We start from the raw sequence: 17,369 nt of genomic DNA, 5'->3' as shown, positions 1-17,369 counted from the left end.
GTGTGTCTCTGTGGGTGTGTCAATGCATGTGTGGGTGTGGGTGTGTCTGTGCATGTGTGGGTTTGGTGTGTCTGTGTGGGTGTGTCTGTGCATGTGTGCGTGAGTCTGTGTGGGTGTACATGTGGATGTGTCTGTGCATGTGTAGATGTGGGTGTGTCTGTGTGGGCATGGGTGTGGATGTGTCTGTGTGTATCTGTGCATGTGTGGGTGTGTCTGTGTGGGTGTACATGTGGGTGTGACTGTGCATGTGTGGGTGTGGGTTAGTCTGTGTGAATGCGTCTGTGCAGGTGTGGGTGTGTCAATGCATGTGTGGGTGTGTCTGTGCATGTGTGGGTGTTGGTGTGTCTGTGTGAGTGTGTCTGTGCATGTGTGCGTAAGTCTGTGTGGGTGTACGTGTGGATGTGTCTGTGCATGTGTGGGTGTAGGTGTGTCTGTGTGGGCATGGGTGTGGATGTGTCTGTGTGGATCTGTGCATGTGTGGGTGTGGGAGTGTCTGTGTGGGTGTACATGTGGGTGTGACTGTGCATGTGTGGGTGTAGGTGCGTCCGTGTAGGTGTGAGTGTGACTGTGTGAATGTTTCTGTGCAGGTGTGGGTGTGTCTGTTTGAATGCCTCTGTGCAGGGGTGGGTGTATCTGTGTGGGTATGGGTGTGTCTGTGTGGGTGGGTCTGTGCATGTGTGGGTGTGGGTGTGTCTGTGTGGGTGGGTCTGTGCATGTGTGGGTGTGGGTCTGTCTGTGCAGGTGTACATGTGGGTGTATCTGTGCATTTATGGGTATGGGTGTGTCAGTGTAGGTGTATGTGTGGGTGTGCCTGTGCACATGTGGGTGTGGATGTGTCTGTGTGGGTGTACGTGTGGGTGCGTCTGTGCAGGTGTGGGTGTGGGTGTGTCTATGGGTGTACGTGTGGGTGTGTCTGTGCATGTGTGGGTGTGGGTGTGTCTATGGGTGTACGTGTGGGTGTGTCTGTGCATGTGTGGGTGTGGGTGTGTCTATGGGTGTACGTGTGGGTGTGTCTGTGCATGTGTGGGTGTGGGTGTGTCTATGGGTGTACGTGTGGGTGTGTCTGTGCATGTGTGGGTGTGGGTGTGTCTATGGGTGTACGTGTGGGTGTGTCTGTGCAGGTGTGATTGTGTCTGTGTGGATGTGTCTGTGCAGGTGTATGTGTGGGTGTGTCTGTGCAGGTGTGGGTGTGTCGGTGTGGGTGTGTCGGTGTGGGTGTATGTGTGGGTGTGTCTGTTCAGGTGTGGGTGTGTAGGTGTGGGTGTGTCGGTGTGGGTGTATGTGTGGGTGTGTCTGTTCAGGTGTGGGTGTGTAGGTGTGGGTGTGTCGGTGTGGGTGTATGTGTGGGTGCGTCTGTGTGTGTGGGTGTACGTGTGGGTGTGTCTGTTCATGTGTGGGTGTGGGTGTGTCTGTGCATGTGTATCTGTGCATGTGTGGGTGTGGGAGTGTCTATGTGGGTGTGTCAGTGCAGGTGTGGGTGTGGGTGTGTCTGTGCAGGTGTGGCTGTGTCTGTGCAGGTGTCTGTGTGGGTGTGTCTGTGTGGGTGTGTCTGTGCATGTATGGGTGTGCCTGTGTGGGTGTGCCTGTGCAGGTGTGGGTGTGTCTGTGCAGGTGTGCGAGTGTCTGTGTGGGTGTGTCTGTGTGGCTGTGTCTGTGCAGGTGTGGGTGTGCCTATGTACGTGTGTCTCTGTGGGTGTGGGTATGTCTGTGTGGGTGTGTCTGTGTCTGTGCAAGTGTGGGTGTGTCTGTGCAGATGTGGGTGTGCCTGTGTGGGTGAGTCTGTGTGGGTTTGTCTGTGCGGGTGAGGGTGTGTCTGTGCAGGTGGGGATGTGTCTGTGTGGGTGTGTTAGTGTGGGTGTGTCTGTGCAGTTGTGGGTGTGTCTGTGTGGGTGTGTCTCTGTGGGTTTGTCTGTGCAGGTGTGGATCTGGATGTGTCCGTATGGGTGTACGTTTGGGTGTGTCTGTGGGTGTGTGGGTGTGTCTGTGTGAATGTGTCTGTGCATGTGTGGGTGTGTCTGTGTGGGTGTCCCTGTGCAGGTGTGGGTGGTTCTGTGCGGGTGTGGGTGTGTCTGTGCAGGTGTGGGTGTGTCTGTGTGGGTGTGTCTTAGTGGGTGAGTCTGTGTGGGTGTGTCTGTGCAGGTATGGGTGTGCCTGTGTGGGTGTGTCTTGGTGGGTGAGTCTGTGTGGGTGTGTGGGTGTGTCTGTGCAGGTGTGGGTCTGTCTGTGTGGGTGTGGGAGTGTCTGTGTGGGTGTGGGAGTGTCTGTGTGGGTGTGTCTGTGCAGGTGTGGGTGTGTTTGTGTGGGTGTGTCTGTGCAGGTGAGGGTGTGTCTGTGTGGGTGTGTCTCTGTGGGTTTGTGTGTGCAGGTGAGGGTGTGCCTGTGTGGGTGTGTCTCTGTGGGTGTGGGTGTGTCTGTGTGGGTGAGTCTGTGTGGGTGTGTCTGTGCAGGTGAGAGTGTGTCTGTGTGAGTGTGTCTGTGCAGGTGTGGGTGTGTCTGTGCAGGTGTGGGTGTGTCTGTCTGGGTGTGTCTCTGTGTATTTGTCTGTGCAGGTATGGGTGTGTCTGTGTCCGTGTGTCTGTGTGAGTGTGTCTGTGCAAGTACGGGTGTGTCTGTGCAGGTGTGGGTATGTCTGTATGGTTGTGACTGTGCAGGTGTGGGTGTGTCTGTGTGGGTGTCTCTGTGCAGGCGTGGGTGTGTCTGTGCGGATGTGTCTGCAGATGTGGCTATGTCTGTGCAGGTGTGCAGGTGTCTGTGTGGGTGTGTTTGTATGGGTGTGTCTGTGTGGGTGTGCCTGTGCAGGTGTGGGTGTGTCTGTGCAGGTGTGGGTGTGTCTGTATGGGTGTGCCTGTGCAGGTGTGGGTGTGTCTGTATGGGTGTGTCTGTGTAGGTGTGGGTGTGTCTGTGCGGATGTGTCTGTGCATGTGTGGGTGTGGGTGTGTCTGTGTGGGTGTGTCTGTGCATGTGTGGGTGTTTGTGTGGGTGTGTCTGTGCATGTGTGGGTGTGTCTGTGTAGGTGTGTCTCTGTGGGTGTGTCTGTGTGGGTGTGTCTCTGTGGGTGTGTCAGTATAGGTGTGGGTATGTCTGTGTGGGTGAGTCTGTGGGTTTGTCTGTGCAGGTGAGGGTGTGTCTGAATGGGTGTGTCTGTGCAGGTGTGGATGTGTCTGTGTGGGTGTACGTGTGGGCGTGTCTGTGCATGTGTCTGTGTGGATGTGTCTGTGTGGGTGTGGGTATGGGTGTGTCTGTGTGGGTGTGTCTGTGCATGTGTGGGTGTGGGTGTGTCTATGGGTGTACGTGTGGGTGTGTCTGTGCAGGTGTGATTGTGTCTGTGTGGATGTGTCTGTGCAGGTGTATGTGTGGGTGTGTCTGTGCATGTGCGGGTGTGGGTGTGTCTGTGTGGGTGTGTCTGTGCATGTGTGGGTGTGGGTGAGTCTGTGCTTGTGCGTGTACGTGTGGGTTAGTCTGTGTGGGTGTGTCTGTGCATGTGTGGGTGTAGGTGTGCCTGTGTGAGTGTACGTGTGGGTGTGTCTGTGCATGTGTACGTGTGTGTGTCTGTGTGGGTGTGTCTGTGCAGATGTGTGTGGGAGTGTCTGTGTGGGTGTGTCTGTGCATGAGTGGGTGTGTCTGTGTGGGTGCGTCTGTGTGGGTGTGCCTGTGCAGGTGAGGGTGTGTCCGTGCAGGTATGGGTGTGCCTGTGTGAACATGTCTGTGCAGGTGTGGGTGTGTCTGTGCAGGTGAGGGTGTGTCTGTGCAGGTGGGGGTGTGCCTGTGTGGGTGTCTCTGTGTGGGTGTGTCTGTGCAGGTGTGAGTATGTCTGTGTGGGTGAGTCTGGGTGGGTTTGTCTGTGCAGGTGAGGGTGTGTCTGTGCAGGTGAGGGTGTGTCTGTGTGGGTGTGTCTCTGTGGGTTTGTGCAGGTGTGGGTGTGCTGTGTGGGTGTGTTTCTGTGGGTGTGAGTGTGTCTGTGTGGGTGTGTCTGTGCAGGTGTGGGTATGTCTGTGTTGGTTAGTCTGTGTGGGTTTGTCTGTGCAGGTGTAGGGGTGTCTGTGTAGGTGTGTTTGTGTGGGTGTGTCTGTGCAGGTGTGGGTGTGGGTGTGTCTGTGCATGCATGGATGTGGGTGTGTCTGTGAATGTGTGGGTGTGTCTGTGCATGCATGGATGTGGGTGTGTCTGTGAATGTGTGGGTGTGTCTGTGTGGGTGTGTCTGTGCATGTGTGGGTGTGCCTGTATAGGTGTGTCTCTGTGGGTGTGTCTGTGTGGCATTGGTGCGGATGTGTCTGTGTGTGTGTATCTGTGCATGTGTGGGTTTGTCAATGTGGGTTTACGTGTTGGTGTGTCTGTGCATGTGTGGGTGTGGGTGTGTCTGTGTGGGTGTGTCTGTGCATGTGTGGGAGTGCCTGTGTAGGTGTGTCTCTGTGTGTGTGTCTGTACAGGTGTGCGTATGTCTGTGTGGGTGAGTCTGTGTGGGTTTGTCTGTGCAGGTGAGGGTGTGTCTGAATAGCTGTGTCTGTGCAGGTATTTGTGTGTCAGTGCAGATGTGGCTATGTCTTTGCAGGTGTGGGTGTGTCTGTGAAGGTATGGATGTGGGTGTGTCTATGTGGGTTTGTCTGTGCATGTGCAGGTGTGAGTGTGTCTGTGTGGGTGTGTCTGTGTGAGTGTGTCTGTGCATGTGTGGGTGTACGTGTGCGTGAGTCTGTGCTTGTGTGTGTACGTGTGGATGAGTCTGTGCTTGTGTGTGTGTGGGTGTGTCTGTGTGGGTGTGCCTGTGCGGGTGTGTCTGTGCAGGTGTGGGTGTGTGTGCAGGTGAGGGGGTGGCTGTGTGGGTGTGTCTGTGCAGGTGTGGGTGTGTCTGTGTGGGTGTGTCTCTGTGGGTTTATCTGTGCAGGTGAGGGTGTGTCTGTGTGGGTGTGTCTGTGCAGGTGTGGGTGTGTCTGTGTGGGTGTGTTTGTGAGGGTGTGTCTGTGCAGGTGAGGGTGTGTCTCTGTGGGTTTATCTGTGCAGGTGAGGGTGTGCCTGTGTGGGTGTGTCTGTGCAGGTGTGGGTGTGTCTGTGTGGGTGTGTTTGTGTGGGTGTGTCTGTGCAGGTGAGGATGTGTCTGTGTGGGTGTGTCTGTGAAGGTGTGGGTGTGTCTCTATGGGTGTGTCTCTGTGGGTTTGTCTGTGCAGGTGCGGGTGTATCTGTGTGTGTGTCTCTGTGGGTCTGTCTGTGCAGGTGTGGGTATGTCTGTGTGGGTGAGTCTGTGTGGGTTTGTCTGTGCAGGTGTGGGGGTGTCTGTGTGGGTGTGTTTGTGTGGGTGTGTCTGTGCAGGTGTGGGTGTGTCTATGTGAGTGTGTCTGTGCAGGTGTGGGTGAGTCTGTGTGGGTGTGTCTGTGCAGGTGTGGGTGTGTCTGTGTGGTTGTGTCTCTGCATGTGTGGGTATGTCTGTGTGGGTGGGTCTGTGCAGGTGTGGGTTTGTTTGTGCAGGTATGGGTGTGTCTGTGTGGGTGTGTCTGTGTCGGTGTGTCTGTGCAAGTGTGGGTGTGTCTGTGCAGGTGTGGGTATGTCTGTGTGGGTGTGTCTGTGCAGGTGTGGGTGTGTCTGTGTGGTTCTGTCTATGTGGGTGTCTGTGCAGGTGTGGGTGTGTCTGTGTGGGTGTCTCTGTGCAGATGTGGCTGTGTCTGTGCAGGTGTGCATGTGTCTGTGTGGGTGTGTTTGTATGGGTGTGTCTGTGTGGGTGTGTCTGTGCAGGTGTGGGTGTGTCTGTGTGGGTGTGTCTGTGCAGGTGTGGGTGTGTCTGTGTATCTGTGCAGGTGTGGGTGTGGGTGTGTCTGTGTGGGTGTGTCTGTGCATGCATGGATGTGGGTGTGTCTGTGAATGTGTGGGTGTGTCTGTGTGGGTGTGTCTGTGCATGTGTGGGTGTGCCTGTGTAGGTGTGTCTCTGTGGGTGTGTCTGTGTGGCATTGGTGTGGATGTGTCTGTGTGTGTGTATCTGTGCATGTGTGGGTGTGTCTGTGTGGGTTTGCGTGTTGGTGTGTCTGTGCATGTGTGGGTGTGGGTGTGGGTGTGTCTGTGTGGGTGTGTCTGTGCATGTATGGATGTGGGTGTGTCTGTTCATGTGTGGGTGTGTCTGTGTGGGTGTGTCTGTGCATGTGTGGGTGTGCCTGTGTAGGTGTGTCTCTGTGGCTGTGGGTGTGTCTGTGTGGGTGTGTCTCTGTGGGTGTGTCTCTATGGGTGTGTCTGTACAGGTGTGGGTATGTCTGTGTGGGTAGGTCTGTGTGGGTTTGTCTGTACAGGTGAGGGTGTGTCTGAATGGGTGTGTCTGTGCAGGTGAGGGTGTGTCTGTGCAGGTGAGGGTGTGTCCGAATGGGTGTGTCTGTGTAGGTGTGGTTGTGTCTGTGCAGGTGTGCGTGTGTCTGTGTGGGTGTGTCAGTGTGGGTTTGTCTGTACAGGTGATTGTGTGTCTGTGCAGTGTGGGTGCCTTTGTAGGTGTGTCTCTATGGGTGTGGGTATGTCTCTGTGGGTGTGTCTGTGTGGGTAGGTCTGTGCAGGTGTGGGTGTGTTTGTGCAGGTGTGGGAATGTCTGTGCAGGTGTGGGTGTGCCTGTGTAGGTGTGTCTCTGTGGGTGTGGGTGAGTCTGTGTGGGTTTGTCTGTGTAGGTGAGGGTGTGTCTGTGTGGGTGTGTCTGTGCAGGTGGGGTGTGTCTGAATGGGTGTCTGTGCAGGTGAGGGTGTTTCTGTGTGGGTGTGTCTGTGCAATTATTCGTGTGTCTGTGCAGATGGACGTGTGTCTGTGTGGGTGTGTCTGTGTGGGTTTGTCTATGCAGGTGTGGGTGTGTCTGTGCAGGTGTGGGTGCCTGTGTAGGTGTGTCTCTGTGGATGTGGGTATGTCTGTGTGGGTGAGTCTGTGCAGGTGTGGATGTATCTGTGTGGGTGTGGGTATGTCTGTGTGGGTGAGTCTGTGTGGGTTTGTCTGTGCAGGTGAGGGTGTGTCTGTGTGGGTGTGTCTGTGCGGGTGTGGGTATGTCTGTGTGGGTGAGTCTGTGTGGGTGTGTCTGTGCAGGTGTAGGTGTGTCTGTGTGGGTGAGTCTGTGTGGGATTGTCTGTGCAGATGAGGGTGTGTCTGTGTGGGTGTGTCTCTGTGGGTTTGTCTGTGCAGGTGTGGGTGTGTCTGTGCAGGTGTGGGTGTGCCTGTGTGGGTGTCTCTATGCAGGTGTGGGTGTGTCTGTGCGGGTGTCTCTGTGCAGGTGTGGGTGTGTCTGTGTGAGTGTGTTTGTGTGGGTATGTCTGTGTGGGTGTAGGTGTGTCTATGTGGGTGTGTCTTTGCTGATGTGTCTGTGTCTGTGCAGGTGTGGGTGTGAGTGTGTCTGTGCAGGACTGGGTGTGTCTGTGTGTGTGAGTCTCTGTGGGTTTGTCTGTGCAGGTGAGGGTGTGTCTGTGCAGGTGTGGTTCTGTCTATGTGGGTGTGTCTGTGCAGGTGTGGGTGTGGGTGTGTCAGTGAGGGTGTACGTGTCTGTGCAGATGTGGCTGTATCTTTGCAGGTGTGGGTGTGTCTGTGCAGGTATTTGTGTGTCTGTGCAGATGTGGCTGTGTCTTTGCAGGTGTGGATGTGTCTGTGCAGGTGCGGATGTGTATGTGGGTGTGTCTGTGTGGGTGTATCTGTGCATGTGTGGGTATGGGTGTGTCTGTGCATGTGTGGGTGTGTCTGTGTGGGTGTACGTGTGGGTGAGTCTGTGCATATGTGTGTGTGGGTGTGTCTGTGCATGTGTGGGTGTTGGTGTGGGTGTGCTTGTGTGGGTGTACGTGTGGGTGTCTCTGTGCAGGTGTGGGTGTGTCTGTGCATGTGTGGGTGTGTCTGTGCAGGTGTGCCTGTGTCTGTGTGGGTGTGTCTGTGTGGGTTTGTCAATACAGGTGAGGGTGTGTCTGTGCAGGGGTGGGTGTGTCTGTGTGTCTGTGTCTGTGCAGGTGTGAGTACCTGTATAGGTGTGTCTCTGTGGGTGTGAGTATGTCTGTGTGGGTGAGTCTGTGCAGGTGTGGGTGTGTCTGTGTGGGTGTGTCTGTGCAGGCGTAGGTGTGTCTGTGTGAGTGAGTCTGTGCAGGTGTGGGTGTGTCTGTGCAGATGTGGCTGTGTCTGTGCAGGTGTGGGTGTCTCTGTGCAGGTGTGGGTGTATCTCTGTGGGTTTGTCTGTGCAGGTGTGGGGGGTACATCCGTGCAGGTGTGGGTGTGCCTGTGAGGGTGTGTCTGTGAAGGTGTGGGTATACCTGTGTGGGTGGCTCTGTGCAGGTGTGGGTGTGTCTGTGCAGGTGTGTGTGTGTCTGTGTGGGTGTTTCTGTGCAGGTGTGCGTGTGTCTGTGTGGGTGTATGTGTGGGTGTGACTGTGCATTTGTGGGTGTGGGTGTGTCTGTGTATGTATGGGTGGTGGTGTGGGCGTGTCCGTGTGGGTGTACGTGTAGGCGTGTCTGTGCATGTGTGGGTGTTGGTGTGGGTGTGTCTGTGTGGGTGTAGGTGTGGGTGTGGGTGTGCCTGTGTGGATGTGTCTGTGCATGCATGGATGTGGGTGTGTCTATGCATGTGTGGGAGTGTCTATGTGGGTGTGTCTTTATGGGTGTGATTGTGTGGGTGTGTCTGTGCATGCGTGGATGTGGGTGTGTCTGCATGTGTGGGTGTGTCTGTGCATGTGTGGGTGTGGGTGTGTCTGTGTGGGTGTACATGTTGGTCTGTCTGTTCATGTGTGGGTGTGGGTGTGTCTGTATGGGTGTGTCTGTGTGGGTGTACGTGTGGGTGTGTCTGTGCATGTGTGGATGTGTGGGTGTACGTGTGGGTGTGTCTGTGCATGTGTGGGTGTATGTGTGGGTATGTCTGTGCATGTGTGGGTGTACGTGTGGGTATGTCTGTGCATGTGTGGGTATGCTTATTATCATTCCACAGGATTCTATAATATTTGCCTCCTCCCTGCAAATCCTTGTCATATCATCAGATTGCATGGAGCAAAATGCAGTGTAAAACATTAACTCTTTCAGAAACATTATTTTATAGAGCACCTCCCATTTCACCCCTGCCACCAGGTCCTTTTTCCCATTGTTAGCTTTCTACATTTAGGTGAAATTTATGACTACCCCATCTCCTCTAAATCTCTGACTTCACAAATTCAAGTGGTCTAGAGGTTTCACTATTTTCCCCAAGCTTGTTCTCTTTGCTTTGGCATCTTTATAGGTACTTGACTTGAGGAGTGATTACCTTAATTGACCTTGTGATATCTACAAATCATGATATTACTCATTGGGTTAATCTTAATCAATTATTTGTGAATGATTGTTCCAAAAAGGGAAAAGTTTTCTGCCTTGACTATGTACAACTCCTTCAGCTATAAAAATAAAATAGACCACTGATGGTTTATTGACTCATTCCTTTCAGATCCCTTATCAAATCTGTTATCCTTGACCATACTGCACCAACTGTCATGCCCACTGTTGTCTCTTGTATTAGCAGTTTGCAGCTCTGGCTAACACTGTTCCTTCTTACATACATTACACGCATAATCCCATGGACTGAACTGAAGTCACCCTCTTTGCCAGATTGAGAGTTGCACGTTTATACATTCTGTGAAGCCTAAGTTGGTCAGATCACTGAGCTCCCTTCAGAATGCATTAGATATCTTTTCTTATGCTGACAATTCTATGGTATTAACATCTTTTACTGCTTTGTAACTGTGTTTTACTTTGACAAACTTCTGAAAGTGGTCCATAGTCTTCCAAATGTCACATTCTTTTTTTTTAATAGATGCATACTGCAATTAAGTTAAACCAGCTGCCAAATGTTTTGCTGCACTTTGGCAATAACCATTCAAACCTTAAGGCAGGTTTGTGTTTGTAAAGCTTCCTTCTTCCATAGCATTGATATTGACTCCTAGTAGCTGCTGTCTAGCTCCTAGCTCCTTTTGTTGGTTTTTTGCATTTGTCTGTAACGTAATGCGTTTGTTGCTTTTCACTGATAAGGTTGGCCTTCTCCCCTCAGGATTTCTTTGTTATTCCTCCTGCTTTCTGTTTTCAGCAGAATCTGAATTGCTTTCTTCAAAGTTAAATCTTCTTTGGACTGTAATAAATCTGACAAAGATTCATCAAATATTTGTCAGACAATTCTGTCTTTTATAAATTCTTTGCAAAACGTCACAGACACAGTTTTCCTTTAATCTGTAGGGAATGCATTTATCGATACTGCTGTGTACTGAACTTTTCAGTTATTTCTTGCTCTTTCAAGAACTTTATTTTAAATATATCCTCACTTTGCAATCAAAATAGAGGTTTCCTACTTTTTCATGGGCAAAATCAAGGTTGCATATGAAATAGGAGTAGAAATAAACCATTTGGCTTCTCAAACCTGCTTTGTTGATCAATAAAATATTGATCTGTTTGTGTTTCAAGTTTCACATTCTCATGTAACTCTGATCACCCATGATTCATCTGCTAAACAAAAACCTATCCATCTCAGTTTTAAAGAAAATCAGCTTCACCATCTTCTAAGGCAGAGAGTCCCCAAGTCACACAAATTGCTGAGAGCAAAAAAAAAGCCTTATCTTTGTCATTTCCCACCCTCTGCAGAGCTACAGGGAGAGGCTGAAGAGGCTGGGGCTTTTTTCCCTGGAGCGTCGGAGGCTGAGGGGTGACCTTATAGAGGTTTACAAAATTATGAGGGGCATGGACAGGATAAATAGACAAAGTCTTTTCCCTGGGGTCGGGGAGTCAAGAACTAGAGGGCATAGGTTTAGGGTGAGAGGGGAAAGATATAAAAGAGACCTAAGGGGCAACTTTTTCACACAGAGGGTGGTATGTGTATGGAAGGAGCTGCCAGAGGATGTGGTGGAGGCTGGTACAATTATAACATTTTAAAGGCATTTGGATGGGTATATGAATCGGAAGGGTTTGGAGGGATATGGGCCGGCTGCTGGCAGGTGGGACTAGATTGGGTTGGGATATCTGGTCAGCATGGACGGATTGGACTGAAGGGTCTGTTTTCATGTTGTGCATCTTTATGACTCTATTTCTTTTGTGGGCAAATTAGATAATTTCCCACTTTTCAAAGCCCAATAAAGCATACCCAAATAAAGCCTGTTGTTTTTGATCTTAATATAATCTTGCTGCCTGAACCATGATTTTAATTATGGATGTCCATTCTTATTGCATCTTCAACAGCCTCCTTACCTTTTTTTCAGTTAGACTCTGTTTACATTTTTAGATGGTGTGTTTGCCACCTATTTTTTCCTTTGCAACATCAGCAGTGCTGCAGTTTAAACTGCATCTGTGCTAATTAATTTCCCTTCTGTAGCCATGCCTTGTTGTGAGCTTATTGTGAGCTGGACCTTCTGACCCTCTCCCAGGCTGTTGATTTCAGAACCATTAATTTATACAACAATCACAACGCAGGAAGAGGACAATTGGCCCTTCAACTCCATGGCAACCCACTGCAAGAATAATGTAGCAAGCACCACTCTCCCAACTTTTCCCCACAACTCTGCAATTCTTTTCTTTTCAGATGCTTATCTATTTCCTATTGAGAACGTTGACTGAACCTGTCTCCATCATACTTTCAGGCAGTATGTTGCAGACCTGAACGACACTCTGTCTAAAAATGCATGTCTTCATGTCAATGTCTTTCTGCCAATGGAAACGTCTCTATGACTCTGGTTAGCCCCCTCCTGATTTTGGACTCCTCGACCAAGAGAAAAAAAAAACTTTCTCCTATAAAGAGAAAAAATGCCATTTCTCCCAACTATTCTGGAAACTAAAATCTCTAAACTTTCAGAAAATTCTTATACTGCTTTTCTGCAGCCTCTCAATCCTTCGTGTCCTTCCTGAGGTGTATGACCTAGAATTGTACATAGTATTCCAGGTGAGTATTGAGTGAAGTTGCATTATAGCTTCCTTGCCTTAGTAGTCAATGCTCTTATTTAGGAAGCCAGGAATCTCATATGCCTTTTCAACCACTTTTCAGCCTGCCCACTCCTTGGTGTTTCTGTTGCTGCACTACCTTAATCATCATTAGATTATCTTGGCTTCCTTTTTCCTCCTTTCAAATAATGTAACTTCACATTTTTCTGTGTTTGTTGGTATCCATCAAATCCATTCCACCAGCCTCTCTGCATACTTTTGAAGTCTATGATAGCCCCCCCCACTACCACCCCTCCACCCCCACACAACAGTTCATCACATTTCCAAAATCTGGAATTTAGTATTGATCAAGAAAAGCATTAATCCTAGTACCAACACCTGGACAGCACCATTGTATGTATACCTACCCCCAATCCCAAAGTAACCATTTGCAACTGCGATTCTTTTTCTGACTACTCATCTAACTTTGTATTCAAACTGTGTTTTATTCCAGGATCATTAACTCTACTGATAAATCTACTATGTGCCGCATAATCAAATGTCTTCTGGAAGGTTGTGTTGACCACAACAACTGCATTACACTCATCCCCTTTCCCTGTTGCCTCATTAAATGACTTAAATCCGGAAGTCGAGGGACATAAGAGGAACAGCGGGAGGTGGGGTTTATGTAAAAGATCAGCTATGTTCTTGTTGAATGTTAGACCAGTCCCAAAGGACCAAATGGCTCATTTCAGCTCCTTTTTTCACATTTCAACATTCAACTGTCTTTCTCACGTTACTTTCACATGTCTCCGAGCTCCTGTCCCAGGCACCATGCACCTCCGCTTCAAGCTGTGCAGGTTTGCTCTACTTAGAAGCTGCACGTACCAATGGTTGGTCCCCGGTGATGCAGCCTGCTTCATGATAAGGCTGCGCATAGAAACCATGTAAATGATCAAACAGTAGCATGCTGCCGTTGTTACATTTAATGGGTATGGATTAATCAGGCATTATGACATTTCAATGGCTACTTTCATGGTCTGTGCAATTTTAGGCATCTGCACTTTCAAGTCATCATATTCTTGCCTGTTAGTCCGCCAAGGGTGCTTTATGAAATGAATAACAGCATTTCTTCAGAGCTGACCTCCATCGGTTAGACACATGTAGAATTATTTATTTCTGACTTTAGCAAGGAGCTGAAATAACAGCCAAAGGTGATCGCGCCCTGGCTTGACAGACTAGCCTCTCAGACATTTAACAGCCATCAGCTCTCTGGTACCCATTGAGAATAGGGCTCATTACTGGAACGGCATCAAGTCACAGAAGGAAGAGTGCTCTAATGGAGACAGAATTAAAGGTTAGCTCAGAATCTCACTGGGACCAGGCTGGCAGAACCAGCAGGGTGTGGTTCAGGGCAAGGTAAATGTGAAGCGGGTGCTTTGGGGATTTGACAGACAGATCTTGGATGCAGGGAACTGGTAAAGAAGGCAGCACCCCTTCAGCCTGGCCTTCAGTCCACCTGGTGAACTGGGTACTTGGTGCTGGTTTCACCAACCCCAAATAAAGTCCCAGTAGCAGTAGCAAGAAGACTTTAAGTGCCATTAATTAGCAAATTAGGATCTATAATTGACCCACAGACAAGTAGGATGCCCAACACCACCCCATCACTGATGAAGATGCCTGGTGATGGATTGGTATTTGTGGGTCACTTCAACAATGCCAATTATATGGACTTCCTGTCACATGCCTTCCTGCCCCAAGCCATGCAGTTACTTGCTTGGTTAACAATGGCCTATTCCATTCAGTTATACCTATTACTCAGTGACCTACACGTGAACCTCCCCAGCTGCAATTTATTATGAACTACAAAATGCATCAAAATGCTCCAGGAGTTTATCTCCATTTGTCACACACGTGATGTCATGCTTTGGTTTACTTAATTTGTAAAAAAAAGTCAGAAACAACAATAGAAAGGAAAATTCTTTATGCTGGGTCCATCCCTCCTGAAATCAGATATTTGCAAACAAATATTGCCTTTTAGCTTCAGTGTATTTGGGTCACTTGCCTGTAGGAGGCAACCCTGCTATTATCCTAACATCCAAATATTATAAAGTGCTCTTGATTTAAGCTATTTCAGAGGAAATCCAATAGCAAACACAGAAATTCAAATCAATCCTATCCACCACTCTATGCCTGAGTACATCATCTTTGAAAATAAGAATTAGATCAGTTTGGTTGTGGTTGACTCAGTATGAAGTCAGAATATTAACAAGGATGCATTTAGCAATGTATACATGCCCATTATTCTGGGAATTAGTTTAGCTCAGTTGGCTGGATTGTTGGTTTCCAGAGCAGGGTGGTACTAATAGTATGAGTCCAATTCCCTTCACAGGTTTGAGGTTACCATGAAGGGCTCTCCTTCCCTATCTCTTGCCTGAGGTCTGGTGGCCCTTCGGTTAAATCACCCCCAGTAACCTCTCTATGAGAGAGGAGCCGCTATAGTCTGGTAAGGCTATGGTGACAAAACAACAGATATTATTCAGAATCTCCATCCAAAATGTTAGTCTGCTTTTTCTCTTCTCCATGACTGACTGAGAGATTTGTTTGTAGCTGCAGTAGAATAACATTGGGTATTGAATACATTTTAAACATGTAGAAGAAGGAGGAAAATGAGCAGTTCTGAAGAAAAGCCTTGTTGGACTTGAGCCACTCATGTTGTTTCTCTCAGCATGGAGGCTGTCAGATATGCTGAGGTTTGCTAGCATTTTGTGTGTTCATTTTAAAGATGAGGTTCTGGGTTCCTGCATTTTAACAGCACTGGGGAATCTCTGCAGTATATCAATGTGGTGTTTTGTGGAAAGCACATTTATGAATGTGGTCAACCTGCAGCTGAAGAGAGGGAAGGGGTGAACATCAAGCAGTCAATGATATATTAGAGATATATTTAAGAGACATATGTCTTCCTGGAGATGGAAATGAATAAGAAACATGATGAGAAAAGCAGGAATGTGAGGCTGAGAGGCACCAAATGTGGTGCATTTGTTAAGGTGAATAATTTCAACTACAAAAAGCTCTATGTTCTTAAGTAACGTTGATGCAAACTCCCCCCAGACCACGTGATTGCAAACTCTTGTGTCCAACTGGACTCAACACATTCCCCAACTGCTTTTAGGAAAGAATAGTCAAACCTCTCTGGAATAAACATTCTTTCACAGAAATGTAATGGAAATCTGCATTTCCCTCTATCTATTGCCTGCAATTGTTGGCAGGTTAATTGAAAACTTCAAGATTGAGTCTTTGAGTTAAGAATTTCAAAGGACGTAAAAATTATGTTGCATGCAAATCTCCTTGAATGACAGAAGGCCCGAGGAACTAATTAGCCCACTCCTTTTCAAACATTTCTCATCCCGATTTATTACATGTCATCGGGGCTAACCAGTTGGATAACAATGAGCTTTGATCTTGCACATTCCTCTGCTGGTACACAAATTTATGACTTGTAATGTCATCAGAGAGTACCTCATGAAACTAGCTACCAAGGATCTGCCTCACGATGAATGGGACACCAGTTAAACCAAGCACAGAACAAGCTCAAGTTGCGAGGTTAATTTTGCTCACTTTAACTAGCTGTTAATCTCCTCAGGCAACCTTTGGGATGTTCAAAGTGTTCAAATGTATTAGCATCTTACTGGATATAGTGCAATCCAATAAGTGAGCTGCCAGTCATGATTTTGCATATAGCCTTTGCAGAAAACACTGACACCAGCACGTTTCTGGAACTTCTAAGGTGCCAATCAGTTCTGAAGGCCACCAGTTTGCATCAAGGTTGAACACTTTTGTTCCTTATCAAACAAATTTCACAATATTATGTTGATCAAACTGTCATTGAAGCAAAAACATCTGTCCTTCTTATAAAATTTAAAGCAAACATTACCGGTAACAATAGTAATGTGTAACTATAGAGCTATATAACTGATCATTTCCAATGTAACATTACAATACAATTACTTTGATAGCAATCCAATCATTGTACCTCTTTGAAATGTGTTTGAATGTATTTTTAGCACTTGAAATTTCAGTCAGCAATCATAAAGACCTGCATCGATTTTAATTCCTCAAAAGGTAAAGGAGGATGGGAAATCTGCCAAGTGATAAGAGTTAAACGAAAGCTGACCTTTCTCACCCCCCCCTCCTCTCTCCCCACTTTTCACCCTCAGCTTCCTTCCCTAACTTGGATTCACCAACTTCCCTTTAACTGAAACATCTTCCCTGCAAGTTTGTGAGTGTCAGCTTGTTATATACTTTCTACCTTCCAGTGTCAGAGAATTGTTTTTTTTTCTCTCTGCTGCCTTGAATAGCCACTTTCACTGTGAATGAATTTGCTGTTCTCTGCAATCAATGGCAAAATTCATCCTTCTGGAATAATGCTAATGCTTCAACAGCAATTCAAGCATTTTCACCTGAGTTCACTAAAAACAAAAACCAAAGCATTGGGTCAGGGGTCTCAATGGGACAGCTCACCTGGACTGAATAGAACGATTCCCTTTAAGTACACATACTCCTTAGTGCTGATATCTACGCTCCAGCACTTAGTTAGGAATGATTTCACTTTCTGCACTTCCGCAGCAGACGGCTCAGAGCTTGTTTTCTCATCAGTGCCTTTTCCTTTCTGGTTCGTTAGAATTTCTTTCAGTATGCTTGTCTTTGACGGTTCAATCACTTCAAAATCCACACCTTCCTGAGCCAAGCCCAGCAGGAAAAGGGCAGCCCAGCAGTTCTCCAGCAGCAGCAGCTGGTCTGGCTGCAGCAGCCCCCAAAAAGAGGGCAGGTTTTTCATAAAGTTCACAGTCTTCAGCAGAACTTCAGAGGCAGCCTTGCAGGCGATGTACGGTGATCCCAGTGCTGCCTTCTCTTTGGATTCGTGCTTGCAGCTGCAGGTGGGTAGACGTGGATTTCTTTTGTGATTTAAGATGTGGTAAAGGATGCTGCCTTGATTTATCTTATCCTTTTCACAGTGACACTTCCTTTGAAGGGCAGAGTTAGAGCTGAACGCCATCGCTCAGTGAGGACAGTAGCACCCTTGTCAACAGCACTGCAAGGAGTATCACTGTTTATGTTCAAGACACAGGACCCTGATAGATCTTTTATACCCTGGCTGCCAAATAACCTTGAACAGCTCTGTAGCAAGTTCCAAGGTTATCACTGAAATAGTGGAGAGGTGGTTATGTGAAAATACAGGAATGGATCAGAGGCAGAGACAGAAAAGTGACATGGATTGCATCTGGAATAACATAAGACAATGCAATTACAAAAGTCAATGTTATAAGTAGGACTCGTTTGCTTTTAGTAATCTCAAGGGCATTGAGATAATGTAGACCCTTATTGGTTGCCTTCAGACACCTAAGGCTAGTTAAAATGAAACAGCTTCATTTCTTTTTGTCTTTCACAATTTCACTTGCAATTAACTTGCGTCTGTGTAAAGGTCTGTAAAGAAGAATTCTGAGCCATTTGCTGTCCAAAGTCACTGCATTCACT

The 17,369-nt window shown here is 48.2% G+C and overlaps 1 protein-coding gene across 1 annotated transcript in view; it reads right to left on the bottom strand.

The window, feature by feature from the left end:
• The window catches only part of LOC140495644 (nuclear receptor subfamily 0 group B member 1-like), a 30,068-nt gene extending 12,966 nt beyond the window's left edge, over positions 1-17,102 (bottom strand). Inside the window, exon 1 of the mRNA XM_072594638.1 lies at positions 16,356-17,102. Coding sequence (XP_072450739.1) covers positions 16,356-16,890 — 535 coding nt within the window. The 5' untranslated portion in view covers positions 16,891-17,102. The remainder of the gene's footprint in view (positions 1-16,355) is intronic.
• Between the last annotated feature and the right edge of the window lie 267 nt (positions 17,103-17,369).

Source organism: Chiloscyllium punctatum, chromosome 25 (genome assembly GCF_047496795.1).
Source record: "Chiloscyllium punctatum isolate Juve2018m chromosome 25, sChiPun1.3, whole genome shotgun sequence".
Taxonomy (NCBI): domain Eukaryota; kingdom Metazoa; phylum Chordata; class Chondrichthyes; order Orectolobiformes; family Hemiscylliidae; genus Chiloscyllium; species Chiloscyllium punctatum.
Note: the sequence above shows the minus strand (reverse complement) of the source record. Positions and strands in the feature narration are given on the sequence as shown.